The sequence below is a fragment of the Psittacula echo genome (genome assembly GCF_963264785.1).
Source record: "Psittacula echo genome assembly, chromosome: 16".
NCBI classification, from domain to species: domain Eukaryota; kingdom Metazoa; phylum Chordata; class Aves; order Psittaciformes; family Psittacidae; genus Psittacula; species Psittacula echo.
Genome location: NC_137752.1, coordinates 11,336,939 through 11,362,290, shown reverse-complemented (window position 1 = coordinate 11,362,290; position 25,352 = coordinate 11,336,939). Strand labels below are relative to the sequence as shown.

Genomic DNA, 25,352 nt, shown 5'->3' with positions numbered 1-25,352 from the left:
GCACATCTGGACCAGCTGTGGTGCTGCTGTGTGCTGAGGCCACTGCAGAGAACCAGATCCTTTGGCTTTGCTTCTCTGCTGCAATTTTTTCCCAATGCCTTAGGCTGACCCTGCTGGGAGCTGAGCTCCAGCCAGACAAGCAGGATCTCCATCTCCAGGGCTCCTCTGCACACACTGGTTGGGCTGCCCGTGTGATGCTGTCACTGTTGGTATCCCAGCTTGGCTGCAGGGCTGTGTGTGCCCCGGTCCACAGGAGCCTCCCGCCTCTGCCCTCTGCCTGCCCTTGGTGCTGCAGGAGAGGCTGGGGGTCAGCTGCAGGCAAGGACATGTCCCTGTGTGTCTCCTTACCTGCTGTGGCATCAGTCGGAGCCGAGGAGATTAAGACGTGGCTCTAGATGCTGTTCCCCTGCCTGGAGCAGAGAGGACCCAGAGCAGGGACAGTCTGGGCCTGTTGGGCAACAGATGTTGCCTGATGGTCCCAGATCTTGTGGGACAGGTTCTGTGAGGATGCAGGGGATGATGAAGGGATGTGGCTCTGCATCCCGGAGGGGATGGCCACAGTGGGAACCTGACAGGGTACGGTCCTGCTCCCAGTGCTTCCCCCAGCCATGCAAGTTGGAGCAGGGCAGAGGAATGGGGTCTGTGTGCAGAGGGGAGCCCAAAGGGCTGCAGCTGAAGCAGGGCTGAAAAGCCAGGCTACAAATCCCCCAGAGAGGAAGTGCTCAGCAGAGCAGGGTGTCCCAGCCTGAGACTGCCAAAAGAGCAGCCATGCCCCAGAGAATGGCTTCAGGCCTTGCTAGGGAAGGGGAAAGTCTCATATCCACATGTGGGATTTGCATTTCCCATGTCTGTATATGAGATTTGTATTTTAAAACTGGCTTTGCAAGTGCAGAGGTGGGAGCATGTTGTTGGGGCTGTTCTTGCAGGTTGGAGGAGGAATGGACCACAAAGCCAAGGTCCTTGCAGGTCTCCTGGCAGCCACTTGTGTCTTCAGCTTCATTGCCCTCATTCTGAGCATTGTGAACGTGAAGGACGTGATTCTGCCTCCCAGCACCAAGGTAGGGTCCTTGGGAGGAGCCGCCTGCTCTCACGTGAGTGCTGGCTGCCCCTTGGTAGAGGATTTTCCCTGGGTTTCAGGCAGGCTTGAGCCCAGAAAGCTCCAAGGGCTGGAGCAGCTCTGCTCTGGAGCCAGGCTGAGAGAGCTGGGCTGGGGCAGCCTGGAGAAGAGAAGGCTCCTGAAGGGGAGACCTTAGAGCAGCTCCAGTGCCTGAAGGGGCTGCAGGAAACCTGGAGAGGGGCTTGGGACAAGGGCCTGTAGGGACAGGCCAAGGGGAATGGCTTGAACCTGCCAGAGGGGAGACTGAGATGAGCTCTTAGGCAGAAGCTCTTCCCTGTGAGGGTGCTGAGGCGCTGGCCCAGGGTGCCCAGAGAAGCTGTGGCTGCCCCATCCCTGGCAGTGTTCAAGGCCAGGTTGGACACAGGGGCTTGGAGCAAGCTGCTCCAGTGGAAGGGGTCCCTGCCTGTGGCAGGGGTTGGAGCTGGAGGAGCTTTAAGCTCCCTTCCAACCCAAACCTCTCTGGGATTCTATGGGGACAAGCTCCTGCACAGGCTGAGCTGTGTCTGGCAGTTTTGTCACTGCCTGACCCTACAGCACATTCAGCCTTTTCACTGGACCTCAAAGGGCTTGTGGTAGATCCTTGTCCTCAGCACAGTGACTGCAGTGCCACAGGACTCTCCCTCTTCTGGTGCCACTCTTGATCATCTGAGGTTCCCCTGCCCCAGGAGCTCTGCTGGCGGCACCCCCTGACAGTCCCTTCCCCTCTGCCCCCAGTACGGGCTGGTGTTTGACGCCGGCTCCACGCACACGGCTCTCTACATCTACCGGTGGCCTGCGGACAAGGAGAACGGCACCGGCATCGTGTCCCAGGTGGAGGCCTGCGCTGCAGCCGGTGAGTGCCGGGATGTGCTGTCCCTCTCCCTGCCCCTGCTCCACGCGGGGGCTTTTCACCAGGGCGCCTGCCCTGCAGCACCAGGGGGGGTTGGCTGGTTCGTGCCAGGTGAGGTGAATGGTGAATACCCCAAAAGGCAGTTATTCATCTATTGGGTATCTATAAATACCCAAAGGCACATCTATTCCTATTGCAAAGGTGCTCTCAGACTGGTCTTTCTGGAGAGAAGGACCAGGATCGTGAGGGAGGTAGGGTCAGCTAAATGGTACATGGAGCTGGGCTGGGACTGGCAAAGGCCACCAGGCAAGGGCAGAGGTGCCAGGGCAGGGGCTGGGAGGGCTCCGAGCTCACCTTAACCTCACATCCAGGCAGGTCAGTTACTGGTTAACTGCAGGGGGCCAGCAGAGAGCAAAGTGTAATGGAGATGGGCTAATGGCACTAATGGTGTGCAGAGCTGAGGGAAGGTAAATAGTGGTATTTCCATCCCGGAGCCTGTCCCTGCCCTCCACAGGACCACGCTGGGTGCTCAGATCTGCTGCCAGCTTCCAAAAATAGGAACTCAAACAAGCCGTGCGAGGGTACCTCTGCATGTGCATACACTCCACACACAGCAGGACAAAGGAGAGCCTGCCCCTTCCCCAAGGGAATAGGGAAGTACTGTGTTTGCTGAACGAGTCCTGCAGGAATGCCAGGCTGTGTCAGGCAGTTCCACCGACCTGCATTAAACAAGAGCTCAGCATCACAAGGCACAATGCTGCCCTTCTGCTGTGTGCGGAGCAGGAGGTGCCTGTGGCTGTGGCACACGTGCTGCCTCCAGGCAGGTCAGCTCTGAGCACCGGACAGCCAGGACACCCATGCAAGGGCATGAAGAGACTGGGAATGCAGGGACAAACCCCTGAGGGCTTCATGCGTTGACAGTCCCGCACTACGCGGCCTCTCCTGGGTGTCACTGACCTGGCTCCATCACGCGGGGCTCTCCTGCAGGACCCGGTATCTCCAGCTACGCAGACGACCCCGCCGGGGCCGGAGCCAGCCTGAAGCCCTGCCTGGACAAGGCCATGGAGATCATCCCGGCAGAGCAGCAGCGGGAGACCCCCACTTACCTGGGGGCCACAGCGGGCATGCGGCTGCTGAGGTACAGCACAGCCTGGAGCCGGCAGCTCCACCCTTCCCACCGCGTGCTCCTGCACCAGAGCCTGGGATGGGGCAGGGGGCAGCGGGGGGGCTGTCCCGGAGGCCACGGGGATGGGCAGAGCATCCACATCTGCAGCCTATGGGGTGTCCAAGAGAGAAGCTCACTGTGCCCATGAGGAAACCCCACAGCCCTTGTCCCTGCAGGCCCTTGTCCCAAGCCCCTCTCCAGGTTTCCTGCAGCCCCTTTAGGCACTGGAGCTGCTCTCAGGTCTCCCCTTCAGGAGCCTTCTCTTGTCCAGGCTGCCCCAGCCCAGCTCTCTCAGCCTGGCTCCAGAGCAGAGCTGCTCCAGCCCTCGCAGCATCTCCGTGGCCTCCTCTGCCAGCACCTCCTTTGCCAGCCTTGCCATGACCCTTCCCGTGTCCTCCGGCCGAGCCCACAGGCAGCATTTTTAGGGGCACTCCCAGGGCAGCACAGGAGGGATCTGCTGGCTTTGCCCTCTCTCTGCTCCTTGGCAGCAGCCGCAGCCGCTCTCTGTCAGCCCCGCGCTGGAGCTGCCCGGCCATCGCCTCCTCCACTCGCGGTGTCCATGTCCTTCCCCGGGCAGGGAGCAGAACAGCACCAAGGCCCAGCAGGTCTTTGCCGAGGTGGCCAAGACCATTGGCGAGTACCCGGTGGAGTTCCGCGGAGCTCAGGTCCTGACGGGGAAGGAGGAGGGCTCCTTCGGCTGGATCAGCGTCAACTTCCTGCTGGAGACGCTCGTCAAGGTGCGGGCAGGCAGCGGGCTCAGGGGTGAGCAGTGACATCCCTGTGTGTGCCCCAGCCAGGTTTCTGTATTTCCAGACACGAGGAATACATGGGTTCGGGTGCTTGTCACACAGGTAAATGTAGCCTATGGTTGTGAGCCGCATGTGACTAACGCAGTCTAGATCTCTGTGTCCTTTTGCCTGGCCCTGTGCTCTCTACCTTCACATGGATCGGGTTTGGTATCACAGGGATACAGCAACTCCAGACCCCAGATCAAAGTGTTACTCTTTCCCTCCTCAAAGTCTCTGTATTCCAGCTGATGTGCAACCAAGGCGCCAGACCTCACCCAGTGCTACACAGAGGTCTATGTGGGTTGAGGAGGGTGTAGGCAGGAAGGGCTTAAACAGGGAGACAGAACGTGGAAGGTCCTTCAGGGACTTCTGAGCCCACAAAGCCTGGAGGGAGGGGACAGGGACTGTGACTATCTCCAGCTCAGACTAACACTTGCTGTCTTGTCGGGCCAGTATTCCTTTGCAGAGAAATGGGAACATCCGCAGGATGCTGAGGTTCTCGGAGCTCTGGACCTTGGAGGTGCCTCAACACAAATAACCTTCCAGCCTGGAGTCACCATTGAGGACAAGAACACCTCTGTCTTCTTCAGGCTCTATGGCACCAACTATTCGCTCTACACCCACAGCTACCTCTGCTATGGGCAGACACAGGCCTTGAAGAGGCTGCTGGCAGCTCTCCACCAGGTACCACAGGCACTGGTCACCAGGAGCTGCTCAACCACTTCCCATCACCATCAACAGTGTCTTCCAGAAACTCTGGGCATTCCTGTGGAAAAAGTGTTAAGGAATTGGGAATTCAAAAACCTGGGAGAAGCTTAGATGCTCTCTCATTTGGATGGGAAGTGGTGGTGGTTCCCCACCAGGTTCCTTCTCCTCAGATGTTGGCACGTAATAGCATCTTCCATCATTTCCCAAGCCCAGCTGTACCCTCAAGCTGTTTCCTGTTCCTGTGCACTCGCCCTTCCTCAGTTTCTGCCCCCAGAGAGGATTCCCAACATACACGGCTCCACCACTGGGCAGTGTCCTCTCACCTCACCTCAGACAGAGCGCACAGCCCAGTGCAGCGGGAGGCAGAGATGCTCAAGGAGCACGCAGGCGGGATGTACCTTTGGTCCTTTCAGTGCTAAGACCAGCGTGGGGACAGAGTGAATGCCAGAGCTATCAGCTGTGCATGCAGGGAGGGAGCAGGCTGCCAATGCCATGGGGTGCACAGGCTGGCAGGGGCATCAGCACCCAGCACAGCTCAGTGGGGCAGACAAAGTCATGCAAAGGATGGCTCCTACGTCTCAAATCATCCTAGGGTCTAGATCCTGCTCCAAAAAAGCATGATCCAGTCCCTGTCTACACACAGGATGGGGCTGTGGGTCAGACCTCACTGGCACCCCACACCAGGCCCCACTAACTGCTCGCGCTCTCTCCAGGCCAGCCCATCCACTGCACAGATCTCACACCCCTGCTACCCCAGGGGGTACCAGGAGAACATCACCACGGCAGAGCTCTACGACAGCCCCTGTGTGCGTGCCCCGAGCACCCCCAGCGCCGCGCAGCTCCTCAGGGTGATGGGGACAGGGGAGCCAGCAGCGTGCAGCGCCGCCGTCCAGCAGCTCTTCAACCTCAGCTGTGGGGCCAACAGCACGTGCGGGTTCAACGGGGTCTATCAGCCACCCGTGCGGGGACAGTTCTTCGTAAGGAGCCTCCGTCCCTGTGGCTGTGGTGGGGGAATAGGGCTGGGTGGGATTCTCCTCTGCCACTGGCTGATCCCATCTGCAACCTCTTCTATGTTGGGAGGTGGCTTCTGCTTCGTGTGATGCCCCAGCCCTCTCTGAGGGAAAATCCTGTCCCAGGGAGCGAGTCTGAGCTGGCTCAGAGTGCGAGCAGCAGCACCACGGCTTGTCAACCAGCTCCAAGGTTTCCGGTAGACCATCAAGTGGGTGCTGGATGTAGAATCCTCGAAATTATGTGGGACTCTGTCCCCAAGCTAGAGGGGACCCTGGGTCTTTTTTTGGGGTGAGGAAGGAGGTGTAGTTCTTACCACTTCCCTGTATCCCCTAGGCCTTCGCTGGATTCTACTACACCTTCCACTTCCTGAACCTGACCAGCCAGCAGTCTCTAAAGGACGTCAACTCCACAGTCCAGGCCTTCTGCAAGAAGGACTGGGCAGAGGTGAGAGCCCTGTGAGGGGCAGAATGGAGCCCTGTGCTTGTCCTGTCCGAGCTCTCAGTCCAGGAAGGAAATGTCCTCCTGTCCCCTGGGCTAGGCAGGGCTCCTGAGTATCTCATTCCCTGATGCACTGTGTCCCCTGATGGCCCCACAGCTGGTGGAGACCTTCCCGCAACAGAAGGGGTATCTACACAAGTACTGCTCCACAGCCATCTACATCTTGACACTGCTGCTTGATGGCTACAAGTTCAGTGAGCACACGTGGAGCAGCATCCACTTCAGGCGGCAGGTAAGGACCCTGTGGGCTCTGCATCCTTGCCCTGACCCCAGCACACGTCCAGGAGCAGTGTCCCTGGAGTCCCCTGCACCAGAAATGTGTCCCCATCGCATCCTGCTGCCCGGTGACCCCAGCCCAGCTTCACTCTTCCTTCCCTGTCCCAAACCTCTGACACCAGCTTGTTCTCACTCACTCTGGTATGAACATAAGCTAATTTTAAGTGGGCTGGAGGAGTGCACAGGAAGATTTGGCTACATTGGTGTCTGATGTGGGGCAGGATTGACTTGAGCATCAGAGAGCTGATGGCGGCCCCAGGACCCATTTGAACCAGAATAGGACCAAATTTGAAGGATCATTGGGGAGGAGGAAACCTCAGATCCAAAATCATGGTCACAGAGGCAGATCTGGACCAGAGCAGTCATTATCAGAATCCCAGTCATTATCAGAATTGCAGACTAGTTTGTGTTGGAAGGGACCTTAAAGCTCATGCAGTTCCAACCCCTGCCACAGGCAGGGACACCTTCTGCTACAGCAAGTTGCTCCAAGCCCCATCCAACCTGGCCTTGTTCATCCACATTCTTCTGCCCTACAGCCCTTGGGAAGGGGGGAAAGGAAAGCCCTCTGTGTATTTGGGGCTGGTAAGATCAGGTTCATCACAGTCCATGTGTGAAATCACAGCTGGGGCAGCTTAATGGGAGAGCCCCTTGGACCAAAGCCACCGGTGGCTGGGAGAGGCACTTTTGGATGACCTCTGCTCCCTCACCTCAGGCAGCAAACACAGACATCGGGTGGACACTGGGCTTCATGCTGAATCTTACCAACATGATCCCCACGGAGGCTCTGGGACACGTCAAGGGGCAGCAGCCCAGTTTGTGGGCAGGTGCTGTCTCCTGCATTGTGCTGGCCACGGTGGCAGGCCTGGTGGCCGGGTTCCTCCAGTGTTTCTGCAAAAGCAAGTAGCTCCCAGCCTCCTGACCAGAAGCATCCTGCCTACCAACCAAGCAGGGATGTGCTGCAAAAGGAGGAAGGGAGAGAACAATGAGGGCATTAGACCCATCTCCACTGCTCAGGAGATTGTGTCATCTCTATGAAGATGTTGAGGATGACAAAGGTGTCTTGAGCTCTCCGAATACCTCCAAGAGGAAGACTCCTTCAATCTGGCTGATAAAAGCTGAGTGAGACTTGGTGGCTGGATGAAGCCAGATCAACCCAAACTAGAAATAAAACCCATTTTGTTTTTCAAGTAGGGAAGCCTCCAACCAGCCTCACACGGTTTCCTGCTGGGCTGCAATCCCAACAGCCACAGGAGGCAACTGGTGATGGAGAGCAGTGGTGGCCACCTAAGCTCTGAGGAGAGGAGTGACCTTACCTGTATCTTGCCCCGTGCAACACTGCTGTAGTATGTGACAATATCTTCCCAAAGACACTGTCAGGTGTCTTTAAAACTATTTACTGCCATATCTCAGCAGAAAAAATGCAAGTGGAGGTTGACTGAAGAGCTGCCAACTGTGGCTCAGGGTTTATTTGATATTCCAGTTACACAGCTCAGCTCTGTCAGACACTAAATCCGTAACGGGTTCCAGCTCCAGGCACTCGAGTGGTTTATCCAGCTCAGCAGAGCCCAGCACAGCTCAGGAGCAGGAACCAGATGGTCACATCATTCCTCCCAGCTCCAGCTCAGCAGCCCCCTGCCCAGCCCCTCCAAAGGGCTGCTCTGAGCAGGAGTGTTCTCACAGCTACCTCTCCTCTGCACTGCAAGACCCCTTCTGCCCATGCAGTATGAAGTAACATCCAGGCAGGACTTAAGGGCTTCGGAAAAGGATCAAAAGCATTTGGACTGAGGAATAGTCAGAGCCCTTTGGCTCTGGCAGATCTGCAAGGTATTTGCTGTGGAAGATGATACATGGTGGTCCTAACCCAAGGTGTTATCCCATTCACCCCTGTGGAAACAGGTTAGAAAAGCTGTTTGAAAGAGCAGCATCTCTGTGTGGTGGAGATAAGGACATGTGAGCCAAGGGCCTGGGGACCAGGGTTCTGCCTCCTGCTCACAGTCTTTGGCTTCACTAGCGTGAGGCTCAGCCCTCCAGCCTGAACTTTAGCAACATGGAGAGACCTCCATCCACAGGAACCTCTTCCCACCCAGAAGGTCTGAGCCAATGGCACTTCGACATTTTCCATAACCAAACATCAGATCCCTCTCCCTTCTCTCTGCCCTGCACAGGCACATCTTTGGCAGTGTAAGCACAGAGGTAAAAATGCCAGGTGTGGGAACAGGCTGTAGAAGATGGTGTTGGACTGCTGGAGCTGACCCCATGGGATCTGTGAGTGAGGGACCTCTCCTGTCCAGGTTCAGCAGAGCTCCTGGCTGTGCTGGCTGTGGCCTAAATAAGCTGGGACTGGTGCCTCCCACCCCTGGGAGACAGTGCAGTTGGGCAGGAAAAGGCTCCCGTTTGCTATAGGAAGGCAGCACCACAACTGATCTGGGTTGCAAAGCATTTGGGGAAGATGCCAGTCTTGCCATTGCAGTGTCCTTCCAGCCAGTCCTCATTCACTGGGAAAACATAAAGGAGCAGCATGAGCCCTGGGGCAGCACTGGAGAGGCACCTGCTCCCCAGCCACCTGCAGCAGACTCAAAGCCTGCTCCAGCACAAGCCTGCAGACAGGACTGGATAGCTACCTTCAGAGAGAACATCCAGCACATCTCCCTTGCTGAAGTCCAGGTCCCCTGGTCCCTGTGCAGGGTAGGAGTGCTGAGCCAGCATCCGGTAGAGGACAGGTCTGCCCGAGTGGGACGCTGAGTCCTACAGGAGAGTCAGCATGCAGGTTGCAAGGCAAAGCAGAGATGTGAGCCCAGCACAGCAGAGGAGGTGGTCAGAGCCCACGTACCTGGCAACACAGCACCAGCCTGCCATCCGTCAGCTGCTGCCACATCCTCCCTAGATCCTCCTCTCCCAAAACTGCTCCCAGTTCTTTGCCATCTGAATTCCTGTAACTGCAAGAGTTCATTAACATGGCTCAAATCATCTCACTTAAAGCCTAGCTCTGAGGCCAGCCTAGCCCTCTACCATCGTCAGCCTTTTAAGTCCACCTTGTAAACTAGCTCTAAGCTTTGCACACTGATGTGGGGCTCACCTACATGCTCAGTGGGCAGAAAGGGGGATGCCCTCAGCTCGTCACATTTACTTGAGGAGAAGATCATAAACTCTCCTGACTACACTGTGTGTCCCCAGGGGTGTCACATCATGGAGGTGTCACCCCAGGATCAACGCTCACATATACCTGACTCCCAAATTGTTCTGCATTGATGCTCGTGTATCTCAAAGGCTGAGCTGAGGAGGAGCAAATCCAATGTACAGCACCTGCATATTCACAGAGTTCCTGTTCCCCCATTTCCTGACCATGGCAGAGTGCCCTGGGAAAGATCCTTCAGGCTTCCAAAGCCCATGAGCACATGATGTTCTCCTAACCACAAGCCATGGTAGGGTTGGCGCTGAAAGGAAGGCTGTGTGCTCAACCTTCACTGAATCTCTGCTGGAGTGTTTTGACCATGACAGACCCCAATTAAATGTTTCCAGGAGACTAGACAGAGTTGGATGCCTGTATCTTAGAATTATAGAATGGTTTGGGTTGGAAAGGACTTTAAAACTCATCCAGTTCCAACTCCCTGCCACGGGCAGGGACCCCTTCCACCAGAGCAGCTTGCTCCAAGCCCCTGTGTCCAACCTGGCCTTGAACACTGCCAGGGATGGGGCAGCCACAGCTTCTCTGGGCACCCTGGGCCAGCGCCTCAGCACCCTCACAGGGAAGAACTTCTGCCTTATATTCAACCTAAATCTCCCCTGTTTCAGTTTGAACCCATTACCCCTTGTCCTATCACTACAGTCCCTAATGAAGAGTCCCTCTCCAGCATCCTTATAGCCCCCTTCAGACACCGGGAGCTGCTCTGAGGTCTCCACACAGCTTCTCTCCTCCAGGCTGAACAGCCCCAACTTTCTCAGCCTATCTTCATACGGGAGGTGCTCCAGCCCCTGATCATCCTCGGGGCCCTTATACCCTCAGGGGGGTGGCTGCTGCACCCTGTCACCCACCTGAGCCTGCCTCGCTGCGCCTGCTGCCCCAGGCGATCCTGGAGCAGTGCCCGCAGGTCCTGCAGCGCTGGTGCCGCGCCGGCCCTCAGCACCACTGTGCACTCGCAGCACACCCGCAGCACCGTGGGCCTGGCTGTGCTGAGGGAAGCATCCCCACAGGTCACTGGGATCTGCTGAGAGAGGTGGCACCGTGCACAGGGTGGTTATTCAGACTATGTCACCTCTCCTATCAACAGAGGCAACATCAACACAACCCCTCATCTCAGTGCTACCATGTAATGGTAGTGCAGCGTCAGAGGGGCAACTATGGATCCGAAGCTTGGGATTAACTGTTCCTCCCATGACCCAGGAAGCCTATTTCTGGGTCTGATCACACAGGTACCTCCCAACCTCAAGCCCAGCTGAGCAGGGCTCCAATTCCTCCAGCCAGCTGGAGAGGTGCAGCCAGTTCCCATGTTGTGCTGCCTCCTGTCTGAAGCTGAACACAAAACTGCTCCAAAAGCCCTGCAAAGAGGGTGGCAGAGACAAAGTGAGCAGAGCTCATCTGCAGCTGGCACTGCCAGAGGTGCTGTCCCCAAGTGGACACAGGAGCAATTCCAGCACCATCATGCACAGTTGTTGGTAACGACATGGAGGTGCATTAGAGAACAGCATGCCAGAACACAAATAAGAATGAATTGTGGTACCCAGACTGTCAGGAGCAGAAAACGCTGCACAGGAGGATGGAGGGAGGGCCAGCAGGTAGTTCAAAGACAACTCTCTTGCAAAATAGGCTGTGAAGTGTGTGCCTGAGGATGTTGCTGTGTCTGGGGCTCTTGGCTCCTTGGGGGGTGCCACAGTGGCACTGCCCTGCTAAGCCTCAACCTTGGCCTGTCTCACAAAGTTGTATGGTCACAAACTTGGAAGTGGTGGAGGAATGAACCCATGGAAACCACTCTTTGGAATGGGAAAATGGGCAGAGGAAGAGGGTTTTTTTTTCAGGTGATTTTGGGCCAGCTCAGGAATTTTGGAGGATTTGGTCACGAATCTGGCATTTTTCACAGCCTTGACCTCTTGAGACTGTGCCAGCTTGTGGAACACCTTACCTTGGAGTCCACTGGAGCACCAGCACCATTTACAGGGCCATTTTCTCCCCCAGGAGATTCTGAAGAACAAAACAAGAGCAGAGGAACAGCACCCGCAGTCATCAGAGACTCTGCAACTCTTCTGCAACCCCAGCACCCAGGCAGCCAGGGCTGCAGTGGGCAACCAGCCTCCCCATGCACCCCAAAGCAGGGGTGGGCACAGCTCCAAGTCACACCCACTGAGGTCCCTGGCCTGGGGACTACCTGGCTTCTGCTTCATGTGGAGTCGGCTGGGAGGCACCTGGGCAGGAGGAAGAGGAATCCCATCGTTGATCTTCTGCAACAGAACACCAGAAAGGAGTGAGCAGAAGGCACTGGAAACTGGACAAGGCTGTTGTGCATGACAGAGACTGCAGCCAGTTATAAATGTATGGGTGTAATCCCAGAGAGAGCTCCAGGGAGACCAGTTTATTAATTGGCTGGATGAGGTGGAGCGCTCAGAATGGTCTCTGCAGCTCTTGTGGGTAGCAGGGGTGATGAGAGGTTTGGTAGGACGCTTCCTTGGCCTCTTGCTCCTTGCTGGGTTGGTGTTGGAGTAGAGAGAGGCTGCTCACACTCTGCTGAGGGTTCTCCCCACCATCTGCCAGCTCACCTGGGAACTTGGGCTGATTCACAGTGAGACAGCCATGGAGCAAATGCCCAAGCATAGGCTATGACCAAAGATTCATCTGAGGGGGGAAACTGTGAATCACAGCAACATCACAACAACTGTGAGCTTCAAAAATCCCTCACAAGAAATAGGGGTCTGAGTTGCACCTTTCTGCACTGGTTTCAGATGGAAAATTATTTGGATCATGTGTGGACATGTCTGTGGTGGAGATGAGAAATGAAGGAAGTTTCCTAAGTCAAAGATGAAGGTTAGGGCTTAGTGCATGGCCCTATGGCAAAAAGCAGTGCCTCTAAGATATCACTGTCCCACTGAAGGAGATTAACCTGCTCTCTGGTGAACCAGAACTTGTGAGCCCTCCTCACCTGCTTCTGTGCTACACCGACTGGCTGCAGACACCATGGGAGCCGGCTGGATAAACAGAAGCCTTAAGCCCTCAAATTCATCCAGTAGCATAACAAGTTACACTGGTCAGGAGAGCCATGGCAGCAGCTCATCTTTGTGTGCCCCATCAGCCTATGGTGGATAAGAGCTAACAACACCTACATCAGCTGGTGGTACAAGCCACTGTGGCTTTTAACTCTTCTGTTGTTCCTGTTCAAGGGCACTTGGTCTTCAGTCAAGGTGTCTCAGTACTTCATACTCTGTGTGTCTCTTACACAGTTGTCCTGTCCTGTGATAATCTTACACAGAAGTGTTCCAGATGTACCTTTTGGTCCCCCCCCTCACCCCTGTTCGCAAGGCTGTCAGCTCACCCATTTATCCATCTTTGAGGCAGGCTCCAGGAGAGAGCTGGGAATGCGCAGCTTCTGTAGAATACAAAGCAGAGCAGGGTGAGACAGGAGCTGCTGCTGTGGCAGGCTCAGCCCCAGCCCACCCAGCCCCACTTTCTGTAAGTCCCACCCCTGCCTGCAGCAACTTGAATGTGCCCATGGGGGCCCAGGGTCTCATACAGTAATCCATAGGGTTCATGCTCAGATATTGCTGACAAAATCCCATGGTTCTTTTGCATGCTTTTCTGCTGAAAGCGGTGCTGCTGCTGGAGTGGCTGGGATGTAACAGCCCAAACACCCTGCTCCTGAAACGGATGCTTGGGCAGAGAGCAGCAAGGATACTGAGGGATACCAGTGCAGCAGCATCTCTGTCTTCTGCCAGTCACTGCTCTAGAGCTCCCAGTTTCAACTGATCATTGTAATTATGCTTTTTGTTTCCCCAGTGTCTATTATTTTACCTTTTTTTTTTACTTTGAATTTCATTTGACACTTCACTGAGCTTCAACCAGCACATTCAAACAGGTCTGTAACTGTTCACTGTCAGCTCCAGCTGCTTTAGGCTATACCAATCGTTTGACTGCAATGGAACATATTCACCTTAAGGAGCACTACATCCCCATCTCTATTACTACATCTCTTAGGAATATGCTAAATGCTTAGGTCACAAGAGATTCTCTGTGGGGACATCCTTTCTCTAAAAAGAAAGAAATAAAATCCTGTTCATTTATGCCTATTCTTTACTTTCATATTTTAACCTGTCATCAGCCCTCAGGCACTGCCTCTTGCTCAAGCAGCTCACTGGGGTTTTAGTGAACAGTCTTGTGAAGAATCTTGACTTTTTTTGGAAATATAGGCAGATAATACTGGCTCAAGCTAATCCACTGGTTCTTCCAAAAGCATTTCAGTAGACATGTGAGAAATGGCTTCTGTCAGCAAAAGATTTTCCGTGATGTGGCATTTATCTGTTCCTGTTCAATCTGTTTGCACTATAGTTCCCTGGTCTGCAAAAAGATGCCAGATTTCTTCAACTTTAATTCCTTAGGTCTTCTCTAGAGCCCTTTATAAAACCTGTCTGCACAGCTGAAATCCTTCCAGAGCCTTCCCAAAGTTAATGTAACTGAGGCACTACACGCCAGGTAAGGAAAGGCCTGCTCTCCTCAGCTCTGGTAGAGCTCTCAGGTGAAAAATACTGCTCTAAATGGTGGTCCCTGATGAGGTCTGTTATCCTACAGAATCCCACAGTAGGATTTTGTACGGTGGAAAGCACAACTGCCCCAAAAAATGCCCATGTGGAGTTATAGAGGTGAATGGCAGAAGATGGTGGCAGCCCAGTGACAGAGAAATCTACAGTTAGCAGCTGGTCTGTGGAAATGAACTCCTGAACTCATTCTTTGCAGAGCTACAAGGTGCCCAGGGAATGTGCTCAGAGGGTTGCAGCAAGCTCCTGTCCAGGCCTCTGTGGTCTCTGCTGGTGGGGATGGGCTGGAAAGCCCACCCACTGTCCTTACCTGTCCATCATGTATGGCTGTAGCCCAGCCATCCCCTCCTCTTGTCAGCACAAAGACCAAGCTGCTGGCTCTCACTGCCAGCTTCTCCGAGTCCTTGGGGTAGTAATGGGACAACACCCGGTAGTAGCCTGACTCACTTTCTCTAGAAAGAGAGAATGAGAGCACCTTTACTAACCCTGGAGGTCTGGTGCTGGATGCTTTGGTCCAGAACACTGCACTGATCCAAACTGTCCCATGTTTCATATGTTGGGAAATGATGATTTCCATTGCTACTCTTTGGTCCAACTGGGAACAAAAGCAGCCTGGAAAACACTGATTTCCCAAATGCAGCTGCTCCATTTTCATTGCACTGATAAATGTTCTCCAGATCAAAGCAATTATTAAACTCAGCATGAAGTGCTGCTGGTACAAGATCACCAGGACAAATGGTTTCATGCTTTTGCAACCAAGGCTGATTTTGGCTCAGCAGGGCTGGGAGGGGATATCTGGAAGCCTTGTCCTGGGCACTAGGATGGGGCAGCAGAGCATCCTCTGCCACAGACCTGGGCAGGTCCCACAACCTCTCTCTGCTTCCATTCCCTGGCCACGGCATGATCCAGGCCTGTCTCACAAGACTATTGAGTCAACTCCTGCAAACTACCCTGAGATTCTTGCATGAGAGATGCCACCTGCACTGCAGTGTCTTTGGCAGCCACAAAAGCCTTTGCATGTTTGTCATTCTCTCCACCCTCGGTGAGAAGTGGGTGTAGATTCCACAGACTCTTCAGACAAAGATATCAGAGAACAAAATGTGACCTTCTGAACAGAAATAGTGAGAGAAGAATTAGACCAAGATGGAACCGAACACTTACAGCAGAGCATCAGCACCAGGTTCATAAAAGCCCTGTTTCTGTGGGAGAAACAACAGCATATATTTATAACAATACCTTACACAGGAACAGTACCACCTTCTTTTCTGTCCCTCTGAATACCACACTGTGGTGTTTTGTCTTTGCTTTTAACCACATTTGTCACATCACAGCACTCAGACAGAAGTCTGCTGCTCTGCACCTTAACAGGATGTACCTTTTATTTCTCCCCCTTCCTCTTTATCCCATAAGGAGATGAATAACAAAATATCTTCCCTTCCCTTGATTCTAAGGAACTCATATTACAGTGCAAGGCAGCCATGCTTATGACAAATCCAGTGATGTGCTGGGCAAGCATGTGTTGAGCACAGCAAAGTCTCCACTGCTGTTTTGACATGGCAAAGAGACAAAAATGCATATTCAAAGGGTTGGAGACTCACGTCACTGAGTCCCTTCCAGCCAATGCTGAAGCCCCCCTGGCTCTGAATGGCCCCATGTATCCAGTCTGATACTGCACTGTTTCCTTCACCAGCGTGTTCTTACCCTGATGGTGCTAGGATCTGAGGCCCTACCTGGAGCTCCATTCCTCCTTTCACAGCTTTGTCCTGCTCACCTGAGGCCTGAGAGGCTCGAAGCCAATGTACTCATCATTGGGAATGATGGATGAGATCACCTGTTGGAGGACAAACCAATGACTGAATCCAGGCCGGATGAGGAGACTCTCAAACTTCATGCCAGGTTATCTACTTGGACTCGTTTCCTTCTGATATCGTATGGTCAGGCATAAAGTAGAGCCATGCACATAGTGGAAAAAGCAGACCTGGATTCCCAGAACAGCTTTAACCATTCTTGTCCCTGGTTTTTCAGTCTTTCCAAGGTTTCTTTAAAAGTATGTGAGTGAATTACTTTCCCTTCCCTTTCCTTTCTTCCCATTGGAGCTCTCTGGCCTGTGGCACTTGTGCTGCCTGCACTGGTCCCAGAAGAGATCAGAGAAATTCTTTGCTGGCTTGCATTAAGGGATGTGACAAAGCATTTGTCTCCCATGTACCTGCCTGTCCCGCTGGGAATGCAGTAGTGCGTAGGAGCATGCTGGAAGAACATGTTCCTCTTGAAAATCTCCTTGTCAGCACAAGGATGGTCACAGGGTTCCCTAAGGACCTGCTCAGCTCTTTCAGAGTTTCAGGTGACCAAGACTGGGAAGGGGTTTTAGTGCAAAGGGCAGTTTTGACAGAAGAGGTGGCAATTTAACAGATTCCAGCCTCTGTGTCCCAGATGCCTTGATCCTGACAGTCCTGCTCTGGGGTCTCCATCAGCACAGTGAGCAGTGGAGCAACCAACAATAATGCTCTCTGGAGAGGTCAGAAGGTGAGATCTTAAGCTGCTTGTTGTTAATCTTAGTGATCACACGCCTGTTACCTTGGGTTTACCCAGGAAGTCTTTTGAATCCAGCTGTTCAACTTCCTTCTTTCGCGGTCTGAAAAATTCCCCCAGAGGAACCTGCATGGGCTCTAAAAATAGACGGTTCTAGGGCAGGGAAAGCAGAGAACGGAAAAGCCACCAGTGAATGTTAAATGAAACATAACAGCAGTGAAAAGCAAGTAGAGTTTCCTTATGTGGGTAAGATCAGCTCCAGGAAGACACTGGGGCAAAAATTACATTTGTGAACTTGAGAAAGGTCACTCAGGTTTGATGAGCATGTATAAACTCAGCAGCCATTACCCAGTGATGAGTCAAAGACAGACTCTGATGGCATGGGATGGGTGGGAAGGGAGCGCAGTGGAGTCAGGTTTCTTAAACAAATCTTTTAAGAAATTTTTCTATTTGATTTCAAATGGTTTTTTTTCCCCTGCTCAAAGACTGAGTAGCAAGCTAACAGCAAATATAAATGATACACTAATGTAAAGCACAAACATGATGCTAGAAGACATGATCAGATCTTAGAAAGGATACAAGTAAGATAAGGAAGTATGGAGAAAGTAAAATAATGAACCCTTCAGGAACAGTATATCAGAGACCTGCAAGTTGTTCCTGGTCACCAAAGAGGAAGGGACTAGAAAGCAAAATCCCCAACCTGAGAGGCTACACCGTAATTCTTCACTATGGTGTTGCTGTGCTATGAAGCACCTGGGGCTGATGGAGTACTTGATTAGCTGAAGCACTAGTTTGATTGAGCATCACAAGCAAATTGCTTTGACTCTGTTACCAGGTGACCAAGCAGATAAGAAAACCCAAACATACAATTAGCACATTCTTACCTCCTGTGTCTTAACTTCAACCCAATGCACATACCCAGGAGCTCAGAGAGGGCCTCTTACCTGCACCTGCTGAAAGGCCAGGTCCAGGATTGCTGTTCTTCCTTCAGGTCTCCACACAACAGCCTTGTCCAGGGTGACTCTGGCCTCCTGCCACTGCTGCAGCTGGCACTGGGCTGCTGCAGTGCTGTACAGGACCTGGAGAGGGCAAGGAGAGAACAGAACTGAGGGCTGAGACCCAGCCGCACCCATCACAACTAGCGGAACTCAGCCAAGCAGGAGGGTCCAGGCGCTGGAACATCACAGGTACAGCAGCAGCCATCTACTCCCTACTGGTTGCACAGCTGAAAAAACCCTCCATATTTAGAGTGGAAAGAGAGAAAAGCTGTATCTCTGCATCTCCAGGCTAGCTGCTGGAACTGCCAGCTCTGTTCAAGCCAAGGAGAAATATGGGGAACTCAACATGAAGACTCTGGTACCACAAAAGTTTTAATCTTCATGCAACTGAAAGGCCAGGAAGATTCTTGCATTTCTTCCTACATACAACTAGGTAATACTTTACTGTGCAGAGTAATTCTGATTCCCTTTCACTGCAAAATAACTTGACTGAAACTATTTCACATTGTGGTGGGCTGTGAATGTGCAGATTGTCAGCTGTAGCTTGTTACCCTTTAGCAGCATGTAAGTATGTTGAGTGGTGAAGTGGCAAAGTGTGGGAGTAGCACAGACTGGGTGTTGGGAAGTCTTGATCCATATGCTAATTAAGAGTGGGAGATCTCTTCTTGTCACTGCCCAACAGTCAGTGTATGGAAAAGCTGCTGGCCCACAAGGCAGAAGTGTGGCCTCACCGATCTGCTGTCAGATAGCTTGCTATATTACAAGACAGGATTATCAGCCTGTAAATTGCTGTGTGGTTCCTGGGTGCAAGCAGTGCTTGGGACAGAGGTGCAACTAATAGGATGCTTTTCTTTTGCTCCTTTATCATGACAGTAGCAAATGGCAGTTTGGGGGTGGTGGGGAAAAGCAATTCTGAACATCTACAGGAATTGCAGGGATGCTGCCTCTTGGGAGAGGCAAGGCAGCAGTTCTCACTCAGCTCAGAAATGCTACAGCCTTGCAAGAGGCAAAAAGTTTAGGATTTTCCAACCACACAGCACATTTCCCTATGAGGATCCGCTGCAGCACCTGAGAGGCCACGCATGGGGAAAGCTAATGGTGCAGTTCTGCAGGAGGATTGGTTGTGTGTTTTGGAAATGAGCTGCAGGTAGATGTAAGAGTGAGATTCAGTTGACTCAGGCTGCAAATCCCAAGTCTGGACTGTCAGCCCAGTGACAGCACATGTGCTGGCAATGCCCAGAGCATGTGGACTGAGGGATTGCATGTTCATACCACGAAAGGTACCAACCTCCTTGGGATGGCCTGGAGCACTCCTGCAGCCCCGAACCTTCCAAAGGGACTAAGTTTCTAAGTGTGTATGAGCTCAGATAAGGCAGTGCTGTGGTGCTGAAACTGTTAAAGCCAGTGAGGTTTGGGTAATAGCACCGGTGCCATGGATGGCTTCTTCCTGCCAGGTGTAAGGTGCACTAAAGTTGACTGAGACTGAAGGGGTTTCTGGGCATGCTTGACTTGAGTTACACAATAACTCTTCAACCCTGCGGAAGTAAGGAATTAAATACTTTGCTGCATCTGCCTTTCAGTCTCTGTGTGCAGACTGAGGAGAGAAAACTAAGTGAACCCTCAGAGTACAGTTTCTAGAAGTGTTTTACACTCCAAATATTACAAATATTCACAGTCAATTCAGACGTAGATGGTTTCTGAACAGGCAGGTTGACTCCATGTCACAGTGTAACAGCTGCAGAATGAAGAGTTACAGAAGCAAAACCAAGCTTAGAGCCCAGTGTGTGAGTTTAGACAGAGGAAAAGTGAAGACCAGTTGCTACAGCTGGAAAAACAGGCTTTCATGCACTGAAGTTTCTTACAGTACTCATTATGGACCAATTCTGTTCCCATCTGTCTGCACGTCAGCCTATTTCAGCTTTCAGAGCTGAGGAGTTCACAAAACTTACATAGGTATTTACATGCACATAAGTCTAAATATTATATGCATACATAGACAAGCCAAAAAACCCCAACCCAATACACAAACTTCTGTGCATCTGCTCTGAAGAACTTTACTTTTCAAACTGTACAATTTGCTGAACTCTTCAGAGGTGAGATTGTTTTATGACTTATATGATTAAGTTCTGTTTTTACTGTTCTAATGCACTGTCCTGAAAAGCTCCTGGCTTACTAATGCTTACTAATCCCCATCAGCACAGAGGAAGGGCTGCTCTGACAGGCTGACTCTTACCTCCCAAGCATAGAGGATGTGCCTCAGTCCCAGCTGCTTGTAATCAATGAAGGGATTTTTTCTTAGATGACTGAAAGCCATATGATAATCAGAGAGAGCTTCTTCATACCTGCAGTGTGGAGATGACAGAAGAATGAGAGACTAGAAAAACTGAATACTGTTTAAGAACTTTGCCTGTGCAATCCTCATGAGGTTCAATAAGACCAAGTACCAGGTCCTGTCTCTGGGTTGGGGCAATCTCAAACACAAACACAGGCTGGGGAGAAAGGGGATGGAGCAGCCTGAAGGGAAAGACTCGGGGGTGTTGGGTGAGGAGAAGCTCCCCATGACCCAGCTTCAGTGTGTGCTTGATCCTGAAACCTCCCTGTGCTGGGCTGCACCCCTAGAGCACAAGCAGCAGCTCAGGGAGGGGATCCTGCCCCTCTGCTGTGCTCTGCAGAGACCTCCCCTGCAGTCCTGATCCAGCTCTGGGGCAGCAGCACAAGAGGGACATGGAGCTGCTGGAGCGAGTGCAGAGGAGACCATGGAGATGCTGCGAGGGCTGAAGCAGCTCTGCTCTGGAGCCAGGCTGAGAGAGCTGGGCTGGGGCAGCCTGGAGAAGAGAAAGCTCCTGAAGGGGAGACCTTAGAGCAGCTCCAGTGCCTAAAGGGGCTGCAGGAAACCTGGAGAGGGGCTTGGGACAAGGGCCTGTAGGGAGAGAACAAGGGGAATGGCTTTAACCTGCCAGAGGGGAGACTGAGCTGAGCTCTTAGGCAGAAGCTCTTCCCTGTGAGGGTGCTGAGGCGCTGGCACAGGGCACCGGAAGGAGCAGAGTGGAGCAGCTTGGACTATCCCTGACCGCAGCTCTGCTGCAGAGGCACAGAGCTTGTAGCTGCTTGAGAGGCAGCTGTGGGTGCAGAACTGCTCAGTTTAACTCCCTCCCAGAAATAAAGGTAGTCATTTTGTCAAAATTAAGGTCTGGAAAATATGGGGAAAATAACAGGAAAGAGAATAACTGAACATGAAGGTAAGAGGGATCAGCAAAATCCTCCACCCACCTGTCTGAGCAGGATGTCACTGTGATTTAACTGTGCAAACAATGAGTAATCAATCCCATGACATTAGTGGAGCAATCCCAAGGTTAAATCAAGGAGCCTGAGATTTGGCCCACAAAATCTACTCTTAGCAGAGAGTGGGAGTCGGGCACTTTAGCGCAGCTACATTTGTAGGGAGGCCAGACTCAGGGGTCCCATGTGAACATACACCAAGCAGCATAATTACATATTTTCATTCCCAAAGCAAATCTGAAGGGCAACGTGAATCCTGGCAGGCCCTCCACAGCTCCCCCAACCCTCCCCAGGAGCAGGTTCTTTCTCTCTGTGTATGGGACAGTAATGTCATGTATTAGCCACCCTTGGGGCTGGGAGCTGTGCAGCTCCTGTCTTCTCAGCTTTATCAGAGATAAGACTTGCTGATTTCTGACATGGTTTACAAGGTCAAACTGGACCTTAAGAACTGTTTAAGATTGCTGGGAGAAGTGAATTTTAGAATTACAGAATAAAGTCTGACTAAAAGGAGAAAACTGAAGACTGAAGCAGACATGTGCCTCACCTTCCCAGCTGCAGATGGACAAACCCTCTCTGAAAGAAGCCAACAGCTAGAGAGCTGTCCTTGGCAATGGTGTCATCAAATGCCTAAGGAGAAAAACAGACACATCATAGAATCACACACTTGTTTGGGTGTGAAGGGACCTTAAAACTCATCCAGCTCCAACCCCTGCCACGGGCAGGGACACCTTCCACTTGTCCTTGTCCAAAGCCCCTCTCCAGGTTTCCTGCAGCCCCTTTAGGCACTGGAGCTGCTCTAAGGTCTCCCCTTCAGGAGCCTTCTCTTCTCCAGGCTGCCCCAGCCCAGCTCTCTCAGCCTGGCTCCAGAGCAGAGCTGCTCCAGCCCTCGCAGCATCTCCGTGGCCTCCTCTGTATTCACTCCAACAGCTCCATATCCCTCTTGTGTTGTTGCCCCAGAGGATCACAAAGATCGGTTTGGATCTCTCCTGCTGATGTCTGGGTATGTGCATCCAGGCAGCCACATCCAAGCTGCTCTTGTGCTGGGTGCAGCAGAAATCCCTGTGCTTGTGACCAGCTCCCCAGGACTGACAAGCTCAGGGCTGTGATCTGGACAGGAGGCAGCTCCAAGTTCAGGTCTTGGCTCTGTAGGAGCTGAGCTTCAGGTTTTTATCCTTGATAGAATGGATTGGACTTAAATGACCTACGTTTGCCATCCAGCATTTTAATGTGAAAACTGTGTTGCCTGGAGCAGACTTTGCCCTAACAGTGAGAGCAGCAGGACTAGCCAGGCTTTGGAAGGCTGTTTGAAACAGACTATGGTGATGAGTATGTAAAAGGATGCAAAGGAGAAAACTGAAGGGCTTCACACAATGCACCTCTAAGTCCATATTTCTGGTCCAGTTTCACAGCTAAGTACAGGCAAGTATTAGCAAAGTTGGCAGCAGCTCATGGCTGATGGTTCTAAGTAACACTGTGCTGGGAAAACTCTTAATGTCTTTGAGAGAGCTAGGAGGTGTGCTCCTTCACTTACCATTTCAAGGAGATGATGTGGAAGAAATGAATCAAGCCTGAAACTCCAGACTTTCCTGATACTGCCTAGAAAGGGATAGCATTGCAGGGTGAAAATATGTTGCAGGAGGTCAGGGAGGGACTGCACATCGTGGTGCTGGCTTCTCCTGTAACTCAAAACACCTTATTTAACAGTCTGCTTTACTGTGCGATAAGAGACCTTGTCCCTGCCCATGGCACGCGGGTTAGAACTTGATGATCTTTAGGTCCTTTCCAACCCTAACTATTCTATGATTCTAAAACAACAACCAACCATTGTCCTACATGGAAGTACAGCTGAGATTCTTCCCAGCCAGTGCCCATTCATCGCTAAAGAGTTTCTCTGAGCACCACTGTGCTGCACTCGTTATTGTCCCTTACAGCAAGTACCCTGCCCAGGCTCCATGGCTCTGCCCCAGCCCTTCCAGCAGAGCCTAAGCTCTTCTTTATGCTTTAAGAAATGGCTTATGTGCCTCTCTTCACCGGGCAGCTGAGACACAGGCAGACAGATGTGCAAACATGCCAGGTGCTGTAATAAAAAGGCTTCTCCTCAGGACCCTTGCCCGCCCCAGCACAGGCTCCTGCTCTCCCTTGCCGAGGGCGGCGCTTTTCCGGCAGAGCAGTTTCTTTTTGGCAGCCTGGACTGCTTGTGCAGGGCTGTCTGAGGACACACGTGGCTGCAGGGCCCTCACTCTTTGTCCATCACCTCCCACATTCCTGTTAGTGGAACGTGCAGGTCATCAGCATCAGAAAGACGTGGAGCTGTTGGAGCAAGTCCAGAAGGAGGCCACAGAGATGCTGCGAGGGCTGGAGCAGCTCTGCTCTGGAGCCAGGCTGAGAGAGCTGGGCTGGGGCAGCCTGGAGAAGAGAAGGCTCCTGAAGGGGAGACCTGAGAGCAGCTCCAGTGCCTAAAGGGGCTGCAGGAAACCTGGAGAGGGGCTTGGGACAAAGGCCTGTAGGGATAGGCCAAGGGGAATGGCTTTAACCTGCCAGAGGGGAGACCGAGCTGAGCTCTTAGGCAGAAGCTCTTCCCTGTGAGGGTGCTGAGGCGCTGGCCCAGGGTGCCCAGAGAAGCTGTGGCTGCCCCATCCCTGGCAGTGCTCAAGGCCAGGTTGGACATAGGGGCTTGGAGCAAGCTGCTCTAGTGGAAGGTGTCCCTGCCCGTGGCAGGGGTTGGAGCTGGATGAGCTTTAAGGTCCCTTCCAACCCAAACCAGGCTGTGATGAGAAACGCTGGATTTTAGCTCCTGTCTCAGCTGTAGTCTCTCAGTGATGTACCCCGAAGCCACTCTCCCATCCCGGCCCCTCGGGCCCCCGTTCCCGCCGCTCACCCTGAGCGCCGCCTCGGCCCGCCCCGCCAGCAGGTGCACGCAGCCCATGTTGAAGCAGATCCTGGCCGGCGGTCCCGGGATACCGGCGAAGATGTCGAGGGCCGTGTCCCAGTCCCCGCCATCGGCCGCCAGCACTCCCTGGTGCCAGCGCCTCACCAGCTCCCGGTAGGCCATGGCCGGCGGCAGCTCCCACTCTGCGCTGCCCCGATGTCCGCGGCTCGGCTTCACCTGTGGGGCGGGGGCGGGCGGGGCAGGAAGTTTTCCTGTCCCGGTCCGACCCCCCTCTTCCCCATCCAGCCCCGCGGGGCGCACCGGGGCGAGAAGCCCGAAGTGTCCGGGGGTAGAGGCGATGCTGGCGGCCACAGCTGGGGGGGAACCGGGGGGGTTCTTGTCATGGCCATACTAGGCTGGGCGTTATGCACAGTAATTACAGTAGCGCGGCCGCTCTCGGGTATTTACGGTAATGCCTCCCGCCCGCCCCTCTGCGCTCGCCACGCTGCCACGGTCGACACCGCCCCCTGCCGGCGCGTCAAGGGGTGCCCGCGGAAAAGAAGCCCGATGGGAACGTGGGGCTACACATGAAAGGTTCCGTGGCCGGTCCCGTTTGCAGCACGGAACGGAGAAGCGGGAGCGACAGGGAAGGTTCTGAGCGGCGGACTCTGGTGTTCCCCTCGCCGCTTCCGGGCCGGTGCCAGGTGGGTGGCAGGAGGCGGTGGCTGCGCGCGGCCGCTCCGGGTGTACGCGCTCCGCCGCCGAAAGAAAGCCACGAAGCGGCTCTTGGGCTCCCCGCGGAGCTGCGCGGGGCGGGAGCGGGGGCTCCGGGCGCCTCGGGGGGGGTTCGCTGTGGGACAGGGTATGGGGGTCTGCGTGGGCCTCGGCCGGGGCTGTCTGAGGTAAAGCGTGGGCTGGGGGTACCGGCTGCTCTCTGCCCGCTCCCTGATGGGCGGCCCCAGGCGGAGGCTTGCAGGGGAAACGCGGAGGGCAGCGGGGCTGCGCTGGGGAGGGAGCGATAAACCCGTGTGAGGAGGAGCTCCCAGTCACGAGTCACGGCAGCTTGGCAGCCTTTGAGAGCTACCGCACTGATTACAGGGGTAATTGGAGCGAATAATTACAAGTTATCAACGGAAGCCAAAGGGATTTGTGGCGGTCGCGTTACCGGCAACCGCAGAAGTGTGATTTCAGACAGCCTTGTCCTAAACTGGTTTTGCGCCTGTCACCGACTTTAAATGTTTTGGAAGATGGGGGAGAAAGACAGAGGGATTGGAAGTACCTCGAGCATTGTCCACACATGTGGAAGGGTTAAAAGTGTTTTAAGCAAGTTTGTTACCGTGATGTCAGTAGCAGGAACAAAAATATAACATGAGCAGGTAGAGCTTTGTACATAATTCTGTACTATAAATATGGTGAATGTGGAGATTAAAGGTGAAACCACATAGGCTTGAAGGAAGAGATGTTCCTTCTGTCTCGGTGCTCCTTCCTGAAAGGGGATTTCATGATGTGATGAACTTAACTGATGGTGTCGCTGGTATCACACACTTGAAG

At 53.3% G+C, this 25,352-nt stretch overlaps 2 protein-coding genes across 2 annotated transcripts; one reads left to right on the top strand and one right to left on the bottom strand.

The window, feature by feature from the left end:
- Window positions 1-938: 938 nt before the first annotated feature.
- ENTPD8 (ectonucleoside triphosphate diphosphohydrolase 8) lies at window positions 939-7,296 on the top strand (the record flags this gene model as incomplete). The annotated part of the gene is made up of 9 exons (XM_080630486.1): window positions 939-1,058; window positions 1,832-1,949; window positions 2,934-3,084; window positions 3,689-3,848; window positions 4,353-4,583; window positions 5,321-5,584; window positions 5,952-6,062; window positions 6,214-6,348; window positions 7,105-7,296. The coding sequence occupies 9 exons, from the start codon at window positions 939-941 to the stop codon at window positions 7,294-7,296; spliced, it is 1,482 nt and encodes a 493-aa protein (XP_080486612.1).
- A 1,493-nt stretch (window positions 7,297-8,789) lies between these two features.
- NOXA1 (NADPH oxidase activator 1) lies at window positions 8,790-23,984 on the bottom strand (the record flags this gene model as incomplete). The annotated part of the gene is made up of 15 exons (XM_080630962.1): window positions 8,790-8,887; window positions 9,014-9,137; window positions 9,223-9,328; window positions 10,425-10,594; window positions 11,510-11,568; window positions 11,753-11,825; window positions 12,911-12,964; window positions 14,437-14,578; window positions 15,288-15,325; window positions 15,898-15,957; window positions 16,701-16,808; window positions 17,600-17,734; window positions 19,887-19,995; window positions 21,477-21,559; window positions 23,811-23,984. The coding sequence occupies 15 exons, from the start codon at window positions 23,982-23,984 to the stop codon at window positions 8,790-8,792; spliced, it is 1,533 nt and encodes a 510-aa protein (XP_080487088.1).
- Window positions 23,985-25,352: the final 1,368 nt, after the last annotated feature.